Source organism: Schistocerca nitens, chromosome 1 (assembly GCF_023898315.1).
Source record: "Schistocerca nitens isolate TAMUIC-IGC-003100 chromosome 1, iqSchNite1.1, whole genome shotgun sequence".
NCBI classification, from domain to species: Eukaryota; Metazoa; Arthropoda; class Insecta; order Orthoptera; family Acrididae; genus Schistocerca; species Schistocerca nitens.
The window spans coordinates 653,025,778-653,045,044 of NC_064614.1; the positions used below are offsets into that span (position 1 = coordinate 653,025,778).

At 38.9% G+C, this 19,267-nt stretch overlaps 1 protein-coding gene across 2 annotated transcripts in view; it reads left to right on the top strand.

The window, feature by feature from the left end:
- The window catches only part of LOC126258863 (calpain-A-like), a 247,708-nt gene that overhangs the window by 130,860 nt on the left and 97,581 nt on the right, over window positions 1-19,267 (top strand). For both annotated transcript variants that reach the window (XM_049955676.1, XM_049955677.1), the window contains exons 7-9: window positions 9,119-9,300; window positions 9,416-9,666; window positions 12,557-12,720. In XM_049955676.1, the coding sequence (XP_049811633.1) occupies window positions 9,119-9,300; window positions 9,416-9,666; window positions 12,557-12,720 (597 nt within the window). The remainder of the gene's footprint in view (window positions 1-9,118; window positions 9,301-9,415; window positions 9,667-12,556; window positions 12,721-19,267) is intronic.

Sequence of the window (19,267 nt, forward strand, 5' to 3'; positions counted from 1 at the left end):
CAATATATTACTGTGTTCTTTGGTTATAACACTTATTTGGTGATGAATACGGTATTCGACTCCATGTATTCCACTTCAGTCATTGGTCGTTAAGTTCAGTTTCCATGGAGGCAGTGCTTAAATCTCTTCTTGAGCAACAACGGGTGCTGACAGTTGCTATTTCCAGTTTAACAAATACAATGGCACAACCTGTGGCCATACCAATAACATATCCACTGCCATTCCCTACATAAGATGATGCAGCAGAAGACTGGGGCACTTATGAAAAATGCCTGAGGCAACATTTCCAGGCATCTGGGGTAATAGACATACACCTGTGCAAGGCCCTTGTCATGGATTCACCTTGCATATATCAGTTTTTGTGTTAGCTTACCCCCTTACAAGAACCTTCAAGTCTTTCTTTCAGTCAGATGTGTGAGTTACTTTCTACCTATCACTGTAAACATACTCATATTATTGCTACTTGTGTGGAGTTTTACGAGTGCCAAAACAGTCATACAGGGCATGGCCAGTGGAACTACATGTACTTAGCCATCATCATAATTTTGTGATGAATGTTCAAAAGGAATCCTTTGCAGATTAAATGGTTTGTGATACAGTCACACATTTTGCTCCTGTTAGGGAAGTTCAACAGCAAGCTCTGCAGTGTGTAAATCCTACACTTATAGAAGTACTGAACACAGCTCAATCATTTTAAGTTTTATCAGTTTCAGGTAGTCAGATACAACCCTGTTCCAAAGTGTCAGAAATCAGTTCTTCTCACCCATCCCAGCCTTCAGTCAGTTCACAAGGAAACATAGACACTATTGCAGCAGTGCAGTAGACATCTCCGTGTTGTATAGGTAATCATCATTCATGACAGCAACAGTCCACATCCACAACTGTGACAGCCTCATGCTCTGCTTCCTTCATGCCCATGCCGCTTTGTTCAACATGAACAGACATGTCCCAAGTGCTGGGAAAAAAGTGTAATGGGGGCCATAAGAAAGGATACACTGCTTCTGTATGCAACTCAAACTCCTTTCCAAACCTGAGTGAGGGTGAAATGAAACTGGATGTGAACAGTGTGTGAGTAGTGACAGTGTCTCAAAGCAAGTTATAGATTGAAGTATCAGTGTTTAACAAACTATTGAGACTGCAGGTGGGCATGGGTGCAGCAGCAATGTAGACTTATGTGGATGTGGGTTCCCCCCCTCCGACTCCAGTGTCACAGAGGCTGGTGAGTTATAACAAACAACAGATTCCAATTCTTGACAGTTTTCTCCACATATGACTTATGGAGCTATGGTTTGTTCATTAATATTCCTAGTTGTGGACACTACACTGGAAATCTGTTCGGTTTAAACATTTTTAACCTGTTTCGATTCTCCATTGATGATGAAGTGCATTTGGTTTCTGATCACGTTCCTTATCAACAGGTAGGTGCTCTCTGTTCTGAATTGTTCTCTCCATTTTCTCCAGGACTGGGTTGTGCAACAGAATTTCAGGCTCTTATTATGATCCTGCCCAGTATCAGTAGCTTTACAGGATCAGTTAAAAGCAGAATTAGATCATCTTCAATCCCTTGATGTCATTCAACCTATTTCTTCCAGTGAATGGTCAACACACAGGTAAATTACACCTCTGTGTTGATAAAAAAAAATCATTCAATGCACAATCCATCATTGACACCTGTCCTTTGCCTTGCCCTGACGAACTGTTTGTAAAATTATCAGGGGGCCATTATTTTTCAGAGATAGACTTGGCAGAGGCATATTTACGGATGCCGCTTGATGAGGAATCTAAATGCCTTCTAGTAATCAATACCCCCCTTGGGCTTTATCATTACCAGCATTTGCCTTTTGGTGTGGCAAACGCACCAGCTATTTTTCAGCACTCTTTAGAGCAACTTATGACTCAGTTCCAGGCCACATCAACTATTTAGATGACATAGTAGTGTCTGGTGCAGAACCTTCATACTCTATTTTCTGTTTTAAAATCTGCAGGGTTAAAGTGCAATCTGGACAAGATATGGTCTTTTCAACCACTTATTTGGGTTTTGAAATGTCATGTGCTGGCATTAAATGATTGCACCAGTATATTGACGCTATTGCCATGTTGTCACACCCCACATCCATCAAGGGATTACAGGCATTTTTAGGCAAAATTGCTGTTTACCACAAATTCATACCTGATGCTGCTACTGTGACACAACCACTCCACACATTATTATGTAAAGATGTTCCTTTCAACTGATCTCTCGCTTGTGACCAGGCATTCAAGTTACTGAAATGTAAGCTGCAGTTGGCCCCTTGTTTGGTGACTTTTCAGCCAGACCAGCATCTTATGTTAGTGACGGACATGCCTCAGTTTGGCCTTGGTGCAATCCTTGCTCACAAGTATGCAGAAAAATCTGAATACCCCATTGCATATGCCCCTAAATCATTAAATTCAGCACAACAGCATTATTCTCAGATATAGAGAGGCTTTGGCAATTGTGTATGCTCCAAAAAAATTATATGTTTTTTTATATGGTTCTAAGTTTTGCCTGATTACAAACCGCAAGTAGATTAAAACTGAAGAAACTGCAAAAAGGTGGGAATTTAAGGAGATGGGACCTGGATAATCTGACTAAACCAGAGGTTGTACAGAGTTTCAGGGAGAGCATTAGGGAACAATTGACAGGAATGGGGGAAAGAAATACAGTAGAAGAAGAATGGGTAGTGCTGAGGGATGAAGTAGTGAAGGCAGCAGAGGATCAAGTAGGTAGAAAGACAAGGGCTAGTAGAAGTCCTAGGGTAACAGAAGAAACCTTGAATTTAATTGATGAAAGGAGAAAATATAAAAATGCAGTAAATGAAGCAGACAAAGAGGAATACAAACGTCTCAAAAATGAGATCGACAGAAAGTGCAAAATGGCTAAGCAGGGATGGCTAGAGGACAAATGTAAGGATGTAGAGGCTTATCTCACTAGGGGGAAGATAGATACTGCCTACAGGAAAATTAAAGAGACCTTTGGAGAAAAGAGAGCCACGTGTATGAATATCAAGAGCTCAGATGGAAACCCAGTTCTAAGCAAAGAAGGGAAAGCAGAAAGGTGGAAGGAGTATATAGAAGGTCTATACAAGGGTGATGTACTTGAGGACAATATTATAGAAATGGAAGAGGATGTAGATGAAGATGAAATGGGAGATACAATACTGCATGAAGAGTTTGACAGAGCACTGAAAGACCTGAGTCGAAACAAGGCCCCGGGAGTAGACAACATTCCATTAGAACTACTGACAGCCTTGGGAGAGCCAGTCCTGACAAAACTCTACCGTCTGGTGAGGAAGATGTATGAGACAGGCGAAATTCCCACAGAGTTCAGGAAGAATATAATAATTCCAATCCCAAAGAAAGCAGGTGTTGACAGATGTGAAAATTACCGAACTATCAGTTTAATAAGCCAGAGCTGCAAAATACTAACGCGAATTCTTTACAGATGAATGGAAAAACTGGTAGAAGCTGACCTCAGGGAAGATCAGTTTGGATTCCGTAGAAATGTTGGAACACGTGAGGCCACACTGACCTTACGACTTATCTTAGAAGAAAGATTAAGGAAAGGCAAACCTACGTTTCTAGGATTTGTAGACTTAGAGAAAGCTTTTGACAATGTTGATTGGAATACTCTCTTTCAACTTCTGAAGGTGGCAGGGGTAAAATACAGGGAGCGAAAGGCTATTTACTATTTGTACAGAAACCAGATGGCAGTTACAAGAGTTGAGGGACATGAAAGGGAAGCAGTGGTTGGGAAGGGAGTGAGACAGGGTTGTAGCCTCTCCCCAATGTTATTCAATCTGTATATTGAGCAAGCAGTAAAGGAAACAAAAGAAAAATTCGGAGTAGGTATTAAAAATCCATGGAGGAGAAATAAAAACTTTAAGGTTCGCTGATGACATTGTAATTCTGTCAGAGACAGCAAAGGACTTGGAAGAACAGTTGAACGGAATGGACAGTGTCTTGAAGGAGGATATAAGATGAACATCAACAAAAGCAAATCGAGGATAATGGAATGTAGTTGAATTAAGTCGGGTGATGCTGAGGGAATTAGATTAGGAAATGAGACACTTAAAGTAGTAAAGGAATTTTGCTATTTGGGGAGCAAAATAACTGATGATGGTCGAAGTAGAGAGGACATAAAATGTAGACTGGCAATGGCAAGGAAAGCGTTTCTGAAGAAGAGAAATTTGTTAACATCGAGTATAGATTTAAGAGTCAGGAAGTCATTTCTGAAAGTATTTGTATGGAGTGTAACCATGTATGGAAGTGAAACATGGACGATAAATAGTTTGGACAAGAAGAGAATAGAAGCTTTCGAAATGTAGTGTTACAGAAGAATTCTGAAGATTAGATGGGTAGATCACATAACTAATGAGGAGGTATTGAATAGAATTGGGGAGAAGAGGAGTTTGTGGCACAACTTGACAAGAAGAAGGGACTGGTTGGTAGGACATGTTATGAGGGATCAGGGGATTACAAATTTAGCATTGGAGGGCAGTGTGGAGGGTAAAAATCGAAGAGGGAGACCAAGAGATGAATACACTAAGCAGATTCAGAAGGATGTAGGTTGCAGTAAGTACTAGGAGATGAAGAAGCTTGCACAGGATAGAGTAGCATGGAGAGCTGCATCAAACCAGTCTCAGGACTGAAGACCACAACAACAACAACAACAACACAAACTGCAAATCACAGGTGTCTCTTTTTAACCAATTGATATCCTTCACTGAGAAAGCCATACATTGTTTACAGCAGTGGACTCTTTTCCTGCCAAAATACAATTATGAGATACACAGTGTAACGTGCAGATTGCCTTATTAAATTTGCTTATTGGTCTGGATCCAGAGTTTGATATACCACCAGGGTGTGTCATGTATAAAAGCATTAGCAAGCAGACATGTTTTTTGGCCAGGTATTGAGGGGGAAATAGCGTGAGTTGTTGCAGCTTGCCCACAGTGTTCCACCCATAAGACAACATCCTGTGCATCTTTGCCACTGTCGTCAGATTCCTAGCATCCTTGAGAATGACTTCATATAGATTTTGTGGGGTCTTTTTTGAATTTCTACTGGCTTGTTGTAATTGATGCTTATTTTAAGTTTCCATATGTGGTGCGTTGTCTCTCTACTTCTGCAGTGGCAACAATTTTTGCAGTGGAATGTCTTCCTTATACATTAGTTACAGACATTTGTGCTCAGTACATATTTCAGGAATTTGAAGATTTGTGTAAAAAAAAGTTGTGTTTTTTGTGTCACGGCTCCTTCTTTCCACCCTCAATCGAACAGCGAAGCAGAACAACTAGTACAAGCATTTAAGACTCAGGTGAAAAAATATATTTTGGATGTGTCACTCGAAGTAGCTCTTGACTAGCTCCTTAGTTGTTATAAGTTCACCCCTGTTGGCAATAATAATCTGGTAGAGTTGTTGTACAGCCATCAGCCCAGAACTCTGCTACATCTGCTTCGGCCTACACCAGGCCATCTGCCTGCACCAGCTCCACAACACTTCCAGTCTGGTGCAGCTCTTTGGGCTCACAGATTTGGCATCTGGCAAAAATGGGTGCCAGCAGTAATAAAAAATACCCATGGCTGATGCCTCTGCATTGTCCACACAGCTGAGGGGAGGGCTTCATGACAAATCGACCAGCTATGACCTTGTGTGGGTGGGTGCGCACTGGTGCACTTCCACCACCTCCACGTTCTCCATATGTCTCACCATCTCCTACATCATGGTCACTGCCCTTGCCTCACTGGCCAACACTATCTTCACTGCTGTGGGTGCCTCTTCAGCTGTTGGGGGCCACAGCAGAGCCCCTGGCTCCCACCCTGTCACAGCTGATGCCTCCACCATTGCTGCCTCCATCCTGGCCACTGCTGCCTGTCCCACTGCCTTTACTGCCTCCTCCTTCTCTGGTTTGGACGCAGACATGGAAATGGAAGCTATGTCACCATTGACTGTCCTAACATATGGCCTCTCACAGGGTGGACAGGCACCACACTTGTCTGAGCTTGCACCACTTACGACGCTACGCGCTGGTGGCATCACGTCCCATGTTTCAACAGGCTGTGTCAATCATGGAAGAAATGGAAAAGAGCGCAGTGCTCACTTCTTCGCAAAGGAAGAGGAGTGCTTGAACTACCAATTTTGTGTGTGAACCACTTCGTAGTTCATGTGTGAAGTTTGTGCTTGAGGCCAACCTGCTAATACAATACCTGCTGCAAGCACAGCCTGCCAGATGCAACTCCTGTTAGAACAAGGCTCCTTATAATAATGGCTGTTTTCAGACTAGACAAGTCTGTGACAAAGCAGCATGTAGTCCGATCTCAGCCTTGTTTCATAAGTATGTGTGATAGGACTTCATCCAAATGTTGTCGGCTTTTGAGCTGAAAAAGGAATATCTCACATATAAACATTGTCATTAAGTCATGGCTTCTGAATAGTGGTTTACATGATTGCCTGTTGTTTGATCCCATCATAGCTCCTATGATTTTTTTCTGTTCTTTGACTGTTATGAGAAGTTCTGCTTTTTCAACACCCCAAAAATCATGCCATGTCTAACAGCTGATGTAAAATATGGATGATAAACAGTTTTTAACAGTTAAGAACAGTTACACTCTGTAGAATTCTCATTGCATAAACAAAACTGTTTAGTCACTACACTAAGCAATCGTGATCAGTTTATGTTACAATAGTATTTATAGTAACTCCAAGCAAATTAACAGAGTGTGCAGTGATCAGCTCTTTGTCCTTTTAATTTAACTATGATACTTAAACATGCCATGTCTTATCCCTTGAAATGTACATCTTGTGTTTTTGTAAGGTATGGTTTAATAGCGTTATTATCTGTTCAGGTTTCAAGTTCTCAAAAAGTTTCTTTAGTATTCTGTGTTAATTCTTCATTGCTTTCATTGCAAACTACTGCTGTTGAATCATCTGCATGCAGAATTGTTTCTGAGTTTGCCTTAACTGGCATGTTGTTTATGTAATATAGAAGCAGTAATGGGTCTGATATTGATCTCTGGGGTATACATGCTTGTATCTCCTTCACAATAGAACAAGCTCTCGCACCATTTTGTTGTAGATCTATTGTCTGCTTTCTATTATTGAGATAGGATGAGAACAAGCTTAAAAGGAAGGAAGAAAGATTAGGATTTAACATCCCATTAAAAGCAAGGTCGAAAGAGACAGAGCATAGGCTGTGTCAAGGGTGGGGAAGGAAATTAGTCACGTCCTTTCAAAGGAACCATCCTAGCATTTTCCTGGAGAAATTTAGGGAAATCACAGAAAACCTAAATCTGGATGGCTGGCCAAAGATATGAATAATTGTTCTCCCAAATGACAATCCAGTGTGCTAACCAATGTGCCATCTCACTAGGTAACTAGGTTAAAGTTTTCCATGGAAACCAGTAGCAGCTTGCTATTTACTGTGTCAAATGGTCTAGTAACATCTCAAGAGATCTCTGATATGAACAGCTCATTATCAATACATTTGCTTATTTTAGTGATTAGTTCAGTAAAAGCATGCACAGTACTTCACCCCTTCCTAAAGCCGTATTGATTATTCAGAATATGAGTTGAGTTATACTTTTTTATTGTTTACATACTATTCTTTCAAACATTTTTATAAAAAATTAATAATATTAATACTGAGCAGAAATTTTCTAGACCGTCCTTTCCATTCCCTTTATGGATAGGTCAAATGTTTGCGTAGTGCAGCATGCTGGGGAAACAACCCTCATCAGATGATTAATTCATTATGTGGCAAAGTTGGGTGCAATATTAAGACATCTTGTCTTATTGATTTTTATTGGAATCTCATCCTAACCACAGATTTCAGTTTTTTTTTAGGATTTTTATAATGCTAGCCACTTCATGGCAGGATCATGAGTAAATTTAAGTGCTGCATAACTGCGCAGTATTATGTTGGGATTTATGTGAGAAGGAGAGGAGCCATCCTTTGTATTTGAAGTTATAAATTATCTGTTGAATTTTTCACAGATCTGTCTGGCGTTCGTAACATTTTACATGCCAGTTTCTAATTTAGTGTTAAATGAGTAGTTTATCCAGCACCTACTTCAGTCTCAACAATCTACCACACAGTTCTTGATTTGTTTATAACATCTGAGATGAATTTACTGTTTCCATTTGCTTTGCATGTGGACAGTGATTCAAGAACTTCATCCAAGAAGAGGGAAAGCCATGACCCATTTATTAATAAGATTATAGATCTCATTGGGAAACTGTTGGCCAGTTATTGGGTTCAAACAGTCCTTAGACCAACCAAGAAGATAAAAGAATACTACATTCCATGAAGTTACGGACAGGTATACATTGAATCACAAAAAGAAATGCTAACACCTGCTTAGCCAAACACAAAAGGAATTACCGCATGGGACTTACTGACAAATTGACTGTAGCAGAACATGTTTTCTGAGATGGAAATCACAAAATAAAATTCAGTGAGATGAGTATTTTTAGCAAAGACAATGCATATCATGTGTGCATGTATAGAGAGGCCACAGAGATTCGCAAACATCAAAATAATTTTGACAGGAAAGGGAAAAATGGTAAGTTAGATAGAATACAGATGTCAACCTTCTGGCAACAGAATGACTTTTAATTACTTTTAATTGATAACAGAAGTGCGAGCCAGAGGTAATTGCACTATCAACATTACATGATAATTGGCAGTGCTCTGAATGCAGCTGCATAAATTGAGGGGCCCATGAAGCTCTTGATGCAGTTGCCATTTTACCTTTGAAGATGACTTCCACAGTCACAGATGAAACATCAGAGAATAGTTTTATATACTGACCACAGCCTGTCAGCCCAGAAGTTTTAACTTAAATTAAATCATGTAGTGCAGTACCATTCACTGCTTTGTGTGTCAGAATAAATATTTCTTTCTGAGCAAGATATGACAAGTTATAAATTTTGCAAACAATTTTTCCTTCTTTAGGTCAGAAAATAATGCAACATGAGCTTCTTACTAGGCTACCAAAATCTGTAACCTGTAGCAAAAGAAGTGTTAATAAATATTTTTAAAAAAGTTTGAGGCTGTTAGTAAATATTCCTAGCATTTAAATCTTACCGTAATTGCAGGCAGACCCTGAAGTCCTTGAAGCCAGAACCCCAGAAGGATTAATCAGGGGCCACGCATACAGTATAACAAATGTTAAGTATGTGAATATTGCCACACCTCGTAAAACTGGAGTAATTCCACTTCTTCGTGTGAGAAATCCTTGGGGTGATGCATCTGAATGGAATGGAGCTTGGAGTGATAAGTATGTCATCTTATTTTCATTTCACTGAGTCAAATAAGTCATATTGGTTCAGTGTACTGAAGGGTTAGAGAAATATTAACTGTAGATTCTAATAGTATATTCCTTTACATTATAGGTCTCCAGAATGGAAATTCATTTCAGATAGTGAGAAGGAAAACATTGACTTAACTTTCAAAGCTGATGGAGAATTCTGGATGTCCTACAATGACTTCAAGAAATATTTTACTCGAATTGAGATCTGTAATTTGAGTCCCGATGCACTACAAGAAGAACATATCAAAGGAAGTGGAAGGAAATATGAAATGAGCATATTTGAAGGTGAATGGGTACGAGGAGTCACAGCAGGTGGCTGCAGAAATTACATAGGTGAGATCTCAGTTTAATGAATTGTAGCTTAAAGATTCAGCCTAATACACTTTCACAATCTCATGTCTTAACACACTATTTTCCAATTTGGAATGCTGTGACTGTACTTCTGTCATTAATGTTACTACTCACTGTTCTGGAATTTATTTTTCATTTTATGGTTATGTTTCTTATCCTTAACTTTTAAATTAATAGTTACCATTGCATTTTCTTTTCTACTCTCTAATTTTAACATATGGTGAATTTCATATTATTTTACCTAGTAACTGAATGCATTTATTTTTATACTCTTATTTTTACTGTTGTATTAAGTATAACTCTCTTTTGTAATTATTCCCTCATGTTAATATTACCTAGATTTTTTTTCTCATTCTTCAATTATCATGATACTTGTAGCTCTGTTATGCAACAATGCAACAATCTTCCACACAAATTAGTTTCACGTATGATAGAATTCTATTGCTTTTTCTACAGAATTATTCCAAATTTTGATTATAGTGGGAGTTAATGTAATGCAATGTAATCCCATACAACAAAAATCATCTATTTTAGGCAATAGTTGCTTAATTATAACCATTCTCAGTGTGAAAAACTAGCTTTGGTTTATTGAAAACTTTCTATATAGCCAAAATTTCTACCTTTATGCATTCTGTTACCTTTATCAGCATGATTATTAGTGTTGTGATCTAGTACACATATAGACCTTAATGAAGCTACATTTTATCCATACCACAGTGCCAAGGATTGAAACAATTAACATGGTCATTGTCAACAAATTTCTAGTCTTACAGGAAGTGGATAACAGTTACTCTTTGATAATGATGAGAACTCGTATAAGCTAAACATCATACATAAAAATGCAGACAAACAGTGAATACTATGTTTAATACTATGTTTACAGAAGGTCCAGCATTTTTAAAGTAGCTTTTGTGTTAATTTCGTAAGTTCATTAATAGATTGTGCAAGAGAATTAGTATCTGAAATTTTTTTCTGTAAATGCACACTATGACACGTTCTTTCAAATAACTATTAAGAAAATGTCTATGTGGATGTAAGAAAACTTGTTAAGTCAACAATGCGTGAAAGTGCTGTCATACATAGTATAAAAAGTTGGGCTAGAGATGAAGTAAATAGGCCATAGAATGTAAGGACAGAATAAAATTAAAGGTGATGAAACAAAAAAAAAATATATGAATAGCCATATCTGAAATACACACTTTTGTCATCAGCTTTTGTGTACGTGGCAAGTATACCTAATAGATACAGACAAATTTTTTTTTAGGATGTTCATACATACATGTTTTAGAAAACATAGACAGGAATTAGAATCTTTGTTTCACCATTTGACTCAACTGAGTGGCTAAATCTGGGGACCATTGTCCAATGCCTAAGCAAATTTCCCTCACACCTGGGGTTTGCTAATCTGTTATTTTCTGCTCCTGTTGAACATTTATTGCCTTGTTCTTCCTGTTTGCACAATGCTGCTTACTCCAGGAAAAAATAACCTGTATCTCTGGTGAATCTAATTTCAGCACAGAAAAGACTAAAATATACCTCTATGAAACTCTTTGGTAATCTACCCAAATGGGTCCCTCTCATATTGGAGTCTAAGTGACTTACCCTTCCTTTTTAACTTTTCCCAACCTATTCCTCTTCCCTCCTTGAGGAAAGAAATAATATTTCTGAAAGCTAGGACAGTTTTGTGCACTTTTATATGTGCTTACCAAAAGTATTAAGAATTGTCCTGAAGGTAAATAATGGTTTACAATCCTGTCTCATGGAGGATACGTACTGATTTGCAATGCTATTATAGGGTTATGAAGTGAATTTCCCTGTTAATACATATGTCTGACAGTAATAATATTTTCATACCTAGATTGTAGTAACTTTTTCTTGACAGCTCTTTCCATACTGTAGAAGAATTTTTGAAAAGAAATAAGTACAGAGTTCAAAACCTTTAAATGGCCGGGATAGAGCCATAAAAATCTATATTTTAAGAAGTGTGTGGAATTGTGGAATTGATCTATTTCACATGATAATATTTGTTGTGAGAGTGATCTGTGTGACATGTAACTAACTAATGACATAACCACATTTTCCAGTCATTTTCACTACATTTTTGATCTCGTTTTTATTTACTTTTGTATCTTTTTTGGCACTTTTAATTTTTAATGTTACCTTAGTATTTACTAAATGCCCTGTTCTTTGTTCTCAGAACTACTTGATTCTTACAACCTTATTGTTTGTGATTCCTTCTGCTCAACAAAACAAGCTCAACGTTCTGAATATCTTCCCTCCTGAAGTCAATTATTAGTTTATCTCTTATTGAATACTGTATTAGATTCTGTTTGTTTATTTTGTATTCTGTCTTTACTCGCTGCCTCATCCCCCTATTTAATGTGTTTGCTTTGTACATCCCAAATCTAAAAACCCAATCAGTCTAAGTTGATTTTTCCATGGCAAGTTAGCAAACAGTGCTATCAAAGTGCACTTATTTTTGCAGCAGGTGGGACATCTAAAACTCTTAACATTGAAGTTAACATTTCTCCTTGTCACCATGGATTAACACTAAAGGGATTAGAGCCCACACTTCCAGTAACATTTGCTTAGTGTACTTTTTAATGAGTACTCTTGTTGTTTTATGTTTCACGTGTCTCTTGGGAGGCTGCATGTAAACTGACAATGGAGATTTACCAATGGATCTTTATATTAACTATACAGAACTGTGACAAGTTTTTCTGTGGTTATGTACATGCATCACTATTTCTTCAATAATAGTAATTAATTTTTCTTACCTTCCACTTGATATGCTTTACTTCTCCCCATCTTAAAGATTTTTGAGTTGCTTCACATAATGGTAAAAAAATTACAGTAGTAATCTATTTTTCAGATACCTTCTCACATAATCCACAGTACCGTGTAACACTGGAAGATCCAGATGAAGATGATGATGATGACAAATGTACAGTAATAATTGCATTAATGCAAAAAAATCGTAGATTACAGAAGAAAAGTGGAGCTAATTTTCTATCTATAGGTTTTGCAGTATACCATGTATGTATTAAATAGCACATATTCACTAATAAAATTTAATTACACTCCTGGAAATGGAAAAAAGAACACATTGACACCGGTGTGTCAGACCCACCATACTTGCTCCGGACACTGCGAGAGGGCTGTACAAGCAATGATCACACGCACGGCACAGCGGACACACCAGGAACCGCGGTGTTGGCCGTCGAATGGCGCTAGCTGCGCAGCATTTGTGCACCGCCGCCGTCAGTGTCAGCCAGTTTGCCGTGGCATACGGAGCTCCATCGCAGTCTTTAACACTGGTAGCATGCCGCAACAGTGTGGACGTGAACCGTATGTGCAGTTGACGGACTTTGAGCGAGGGCGTATAGTGGGCATGCGGGAGGCCGGGTGGACGTACCGCCGAATTGCTCAACACGTGGGGCGTGAGGTCTCCACAGTACATCGATGTTGTCGCTAGTGGTCGGCGGAAGGTGCACGTGCCCGTCGACCTGGGACCGGACCGCAGCGACGCACAAATGCACGCCAAGACCGTAGGATCCTACGCAGTGCCGTAGGGGACCGCACCGCCACTTCCCAGCAAATTAGGGACACTGTTGCTCCTGGGGTATCGGCGAGGACCATTCCGCAACCGTCTCCATGAAGCTGGGCTACGGTCCCGCACACCGTTAGGCCGTCTTCCGCTCACGCCCCAACATCGTGCAGCCCGCCTCCAGTGGTGTCGCGACAGGCGTGAATGGAGGGACGAATGGAGACGTGTCGTCTTCAGCGATGAGAGTCGCTTCTGCCTTGGTGCCAATGATGGTCGTATGCGTGTTTGGCGCCGTGCAGGTGAGCGCCACAATCAGGACTGCATACGACCGAGGCACACAGGGCCAACACCCGGCATCATGGTGTGGGGAGCGATCTCCTACACTGGCCGTACACCACTGGTGATCGTCGAGGGGACACTGAATAGTGCACAGTACATCCAAACCGTCATCGAACCCATCGTTCTACCATTCCTAGACCGGCAAGAGAACTTGCTGTTCCAATAGGACAATGCACGTCCGCATGTATCCCGTGCCACCCAACATGCTCTAGAAGGTGTAAGTCAACTACCCTGGCCAGCAAGATCTCCGGATCTGTCCCCCATTGAGCATGTTTGGGACTGGATGAAGCGTCGTCTCACGCGGTCTGCACGTCCAGCACGAACGCTGGTCCAACTGAGGCGCCAGGTGGAAATGGCATGGCAAGCCGTTCCACAGGACTACATCCAGCATCTCTACGATCGTCTCCATGGGAGAATAGCAGCCTGCATTGCTGCGAAAGGTGGATATACACTGTACTAGTGCCGACATTGTGCATGCTCTGTTGCCTGTGTCTATGTGCCTGTGGTTCTGTCAGTGTGATCATGTGATGTATCTGATCCCAGGAATGTGTCAATAAAGTTTCCCCTTCCTGCGACAATGAATTCACGGTGTTCTTATTTCAATTTCCAGGAGTGTATTTTAAAAAAGGATACAAATATGTACATAAAAGTATATGTGTGTGTGTTTAAGAATTTTAAAGGTTCTCTACAGTTAGATACGCCAAGATCCATGAAAAGCCATTGTACCATTGAAACATTTTGCAGTTTTTTTCTCCACTAAGCATCTGAGTCACATAGAAACAGCTTGGTGCAGAAAACACATTTGAACGACATTTTACATGGGCATCAACTACAAAATTTGAAGGTTGCCAAAGCAAGCTTGAGATGAACTTGGAGTTGGATATTCCCCAGGAAAACATTTCACAGCTGTTGAGAAAATTCCTTGAAGGAAGAAAAATCCTGCAAGACAACATCTGGAGTACTATATTAAGGACATCAAACCAACACTGCCTCTGACCTACGACCTCACACTAACATATATGCCATCAGGCAATGGGCGCTCTGTATCCTTTGTGGTCCAACAGTTGCATCCCTCTCATACAAATACTCTGCATGGCTCAGTAAACGAGGTGTCTTGTCTACCATGAACGAGGTGTCTTGTCTACCATGGGTGAGCCCAGGAGCAGTGGAGTAGTATTCTGTCTCAGATCATCTGAGACAGCCTGGAGATTGATTCTCACTGACTGTTGCTCGGACTCATTACAAATCTGCCAGTGTTGTGAATAGGAATCATATGAAGTGACAGTGTTCTTGTCTGGTGTGGCATCAGGCCAGGAGAATGTATGTCACTTATGAATGTCCTGTGGGTGCTATTCTGGATGCAGTGTGTAGGGATAACACCCTGGACCAGAATTTGTACCCTTTCGTGGACTATTAGCTACCCCCAGCAGAAAGTACACTCTGTAATGATTTTCATAGTTTTGGATGGGATAAATTCCTACTGTAGTGTTCATCTTTGGCATGCTAGAGTAGAAATTGCCACTAAATTTACTGAGTAAAAAAACTGCACATTTTGGACATTTATTTATATATATAAACATCTGTTTGACATTTTGATTCCTCTGACCCTCAAAACAAGGACATTTCATAACACTTTGACTTATTAATTGAAAGTTGGTATAAAAAATGTTTCCAATGTTTCCCTTATCACATAATACTATGTTGCATTAGAGTCTGTTCACAGTGTGCTACAGCAACAGCTTTACTGCTTTAAAGGAGGAACTGAGTTTCCAGTATTTTCACCGTCCATACTAATTCTTTATCTCCTGGTTACTCCATTCTCTTTACAAATTTTGATCATACTTTTTTTTTATTTTCATAGTCATCATCATTCTTTTTACCTGATTTACCAGTATTTGTCTCTACTGTTGATGCATCCATATTTACATTTTTTCATATTTAACCAACTTTCGGCCTTTACTTTTCTTCATTCTTTTTTCCCTTTACTTTGTCATTTGTTGTTCTTTGTATTTCTTTTGACTCCTTATTAATTTGGAATTGTTCTACATTCATAAGAGTTCCTCTTCATTATGGGATCTATAGAATATAAACTTTGAACTGCTGATTACAAATATCTAATCATAAGTGGTGCTCTGGAATATGAATCTCAGCCATTAATCCAACACTGCTTGAAATCAATTACTGAACTGTGTGTTCCTCTCAATGCAATAGTAGTAGTAGCTCTAGTTCATTTGCAGCATTGGAAATTCGTACATTTTCTTCATTTCATTTAATATTAATTATTAGTGTACAAAGATTTGTCATCTAAAAAGTAAGTCACTTCTCATACTGTTACACCTATGTAAATAATACATCTACATCTTTTCTCTGCAAATCATTGCTAAGTGGATGACAGAAGGCACTTCCCATTGTATAAGATATTAGGGCTTTTTTTCCATTCCATTCATCTATGGAGCATAGCAAAATGATTGCTTAAATGCCTCTTTGCATGCTGTTATTTGTCAATCTTACCTTCGCAGTCCCCATGGGAGCATCATCTGCAAAAAGTCTGAGGTTCCTGCAGTGTATCACCTCTTTTATGCTCCCAGAATTAACATTTTTCTGCCATTTAAAACATTTTTTATCACTCCTCTCAAATTTCCTATGTTCCCAATTATTTCTATGTTAATATGCACCCATTTTTGTATTAACATATTTATAGTTTTCCCATGAAGTAGGCTTTACAAAACAATGTTCATGGAGAAAAAATTGATGTAATTGACATAAACTGATGCTGGCATGCCTTTGGTCTTCAAGTCTTATTTACATATGTTGCACGCCATTAAGCGGTTAACTTTCTTGATATCAGGGCTCTCATCTCAGTAGATCTGAATTGGTAAATGTTGGAACAATTCATGCTTTGTCTCCTGCTGTTCTCAACATCTACTTGTCATGGTGGCTGATGAGAGTAACTAGGTTCATTCAGAAGAAAGTACCATGACAGTCACTACAATTACCTAACTGTTCTACCATGCTTGCGCAGTTTTGTGATTCCGCCTTTGCAATCTCACATTTAGTTTGTTTGCCCACTTATTGCTCTCATTGCACTGCTCAACTATGTGAGAGAATTTACTGTCATTGTCAAATTCAAATATTTAGGCAAGTATATTTTGTGATGTATCACAATCAGTGTGAGTTATGGTTTGTATGTGTGTGGTTTTCTGCATAGTGGAGGAGGCACAATATACCTTATAACCTCAAAGTAGCAACTACTGTGTAAAAGAGGCAGAACAGCATCCATATAAACATCACACAAAATATGTATGTAAACATATGCACATGACAATGAGAGTAAATTCTCAAGATTCATTGTTTCATTATTTAAATAATGAATGACACAGTGGTAGGCTTCCCAAAAACATCAATTATAATGAATGAAATAAGTTAAAAATTTCTGTTTCAAGACAGTTATCAGTTCCAGTTCCATACCCATGGATAAACAAAGTATGAAATTCAGATAATCTTTATCAGATAATACACAATTCTTTGGTGAGTATTTTGATGCCTGTTATGTACATATATCATACATAAACTATGAAATTGCAAGGCTGTCTTATATGTAACTTTTACAGCTTGAAAAGTTATTTCCCACATGTTACATTTGCCTGCATTTTACACCATTTCTTTTAAAACGTCCCTTGAAAACTGCAAAAGAAGGGTTACACTGTAATAATATTATCTGCAGGTGATTAATATAAAACATGAATAGTAAGGGTCCCAACACCCTTCCCCGGGTCACACCTAAAGTTGCTTCTACGTCTGTTGATGACTCTCTGTCCAAGGTAACATGCTGAGTCCTCATCAGCAAGAAATGCTCAAACCAGCCACAAATCTTACTTGATACCCCATATGGTCATACTTTCTGTAACAACAAGTGTGTGTGTGTGTGTGTGTGTGTGTGTGTGTGTGTGTGTGTGTGTGGTATTGAGTCAGATGCCATTTGGAAGTCAAGAAGGAATAATTCATCTATCTGTCTCAATTTATGGCTTTCAGGATGCCATATGAGAAAAGTATGAGTTGAGTTTCACATGGTCAATATTTTTGGAATCGTTGCTGGTAGGCACAGAGGATGTCATTCTTTTTGAGGTACCTCATTACATTTGAGCTCAAAATATGTGTAAAGTTGCTATAAAAATGTACATGAAGGATATTTGATATTAATTTTGTGTGATCTACGCTTCCTTCCAACAACTTGACAATTTTTCATTTGAGAGATCTTGGTAAATTATGGTTAAAAGAGGGCTAGCTCGGCAGCAAATTTGGCACAGACTCTGGCAGATATTCTAACAGGCTCTGGAGTTTTATTCAGTTTTAAAGATTTCAACTGTTTGTCAATGCTACTGACACTAATATCTATTTCGCACATCTTTGCAGTGGTTTGAGAATCAAACTGGGGCATTACTCCTGAATTTTAAAGGAACATTCGAAAACAGGGCTAAGCATTTCTGTTTTTGCTTTGCTGCCTTCAATTTCAGTACCTGTCTCCTCCATGAGTGTCTGGACAATAACTTTGGTGCCACTAACAGCCTTTACATTCAATCAAAATTTCCTTGCATTTTGTGGAAGATCTTTGAATAGAATTCTGCAGCAGTAGTCATTGAAAGCTTCATGCATTGCCCTCATGATAGTTATTCTGCAACAGTAATTACTGAAAGCTTCATGCACTGCCTTCTTAACAGTCAAATGTGTTTTATTCAGCATCTTTCTGTCAATAGCCCTACACTTTGTTTTACACCTATTACACAGTAGTTTCTGTTTCTTTACAAGCTTCTTTAGAGTGGTTGTGTACCAAGGAGGGTCACACCCATCATGAACTGTTGTGCAGATACATATCTGCCCAATTCAAGGTCAGCTATTATTTTAAACTTTTTGGAGACATAATTCCTATACGTGCTCTTGTCCTGAGCTTAAAGTTTCAAGTTCCTCATTGAGCTATGACACTACTGCCCCTTTATCTACTTCACTAATAAATCTTTCTATTAGTTTTAGTCACACATTGTACTTTCATAATCATTGTTACTACTGCTGCAGCACGGTCACTGAGCCAATTTCAATGTGGACTTCCTTAAAGAGATCTGGTCTGTTCATTGGCATTAGATTTAATAGATATTCATCGTGAGTGGGATTCTGAACTATCTGTTCCAGGTAGTTTACAGAGAGTGCATTTAGTAATGTTTTGCAGGATGTCTTCTCATGTCCACCACTAAAAAAACTGTAATTACCCCAATTGATTGTTGGGTGATAAAAGTCTCCTATGATGATTACAATATTATGGAGAACTTACATACCATGTACTTTTTGAAAACTGTAATGTTTGCTGGTGTCATTATTATATTGTTCAAGGACCCTAAATAAATCATACCTAGGATAGCCAACACAAAAACATAACAGACATATTATGCACAGCACCCTTTCAATCTCGGTCGTGGACTTGTGTTTTGAAAATTGATTCTTCTGGAATCTGTATTGTTCCTCACCAAACAGACAGTGAGTCACAAGACCCAAGAATCAGATATCAACCACTGTGTGTTAAATGAATCTCTTCATTCTCAGATGAATTAAAAAAGCTAAAATGGAATCAATGGATTAAAAATTTTTGTCAAAAACATTAGTAAGGCTTGATTTGCACTTAGACATATTAACTTCTTTATTGTTCTG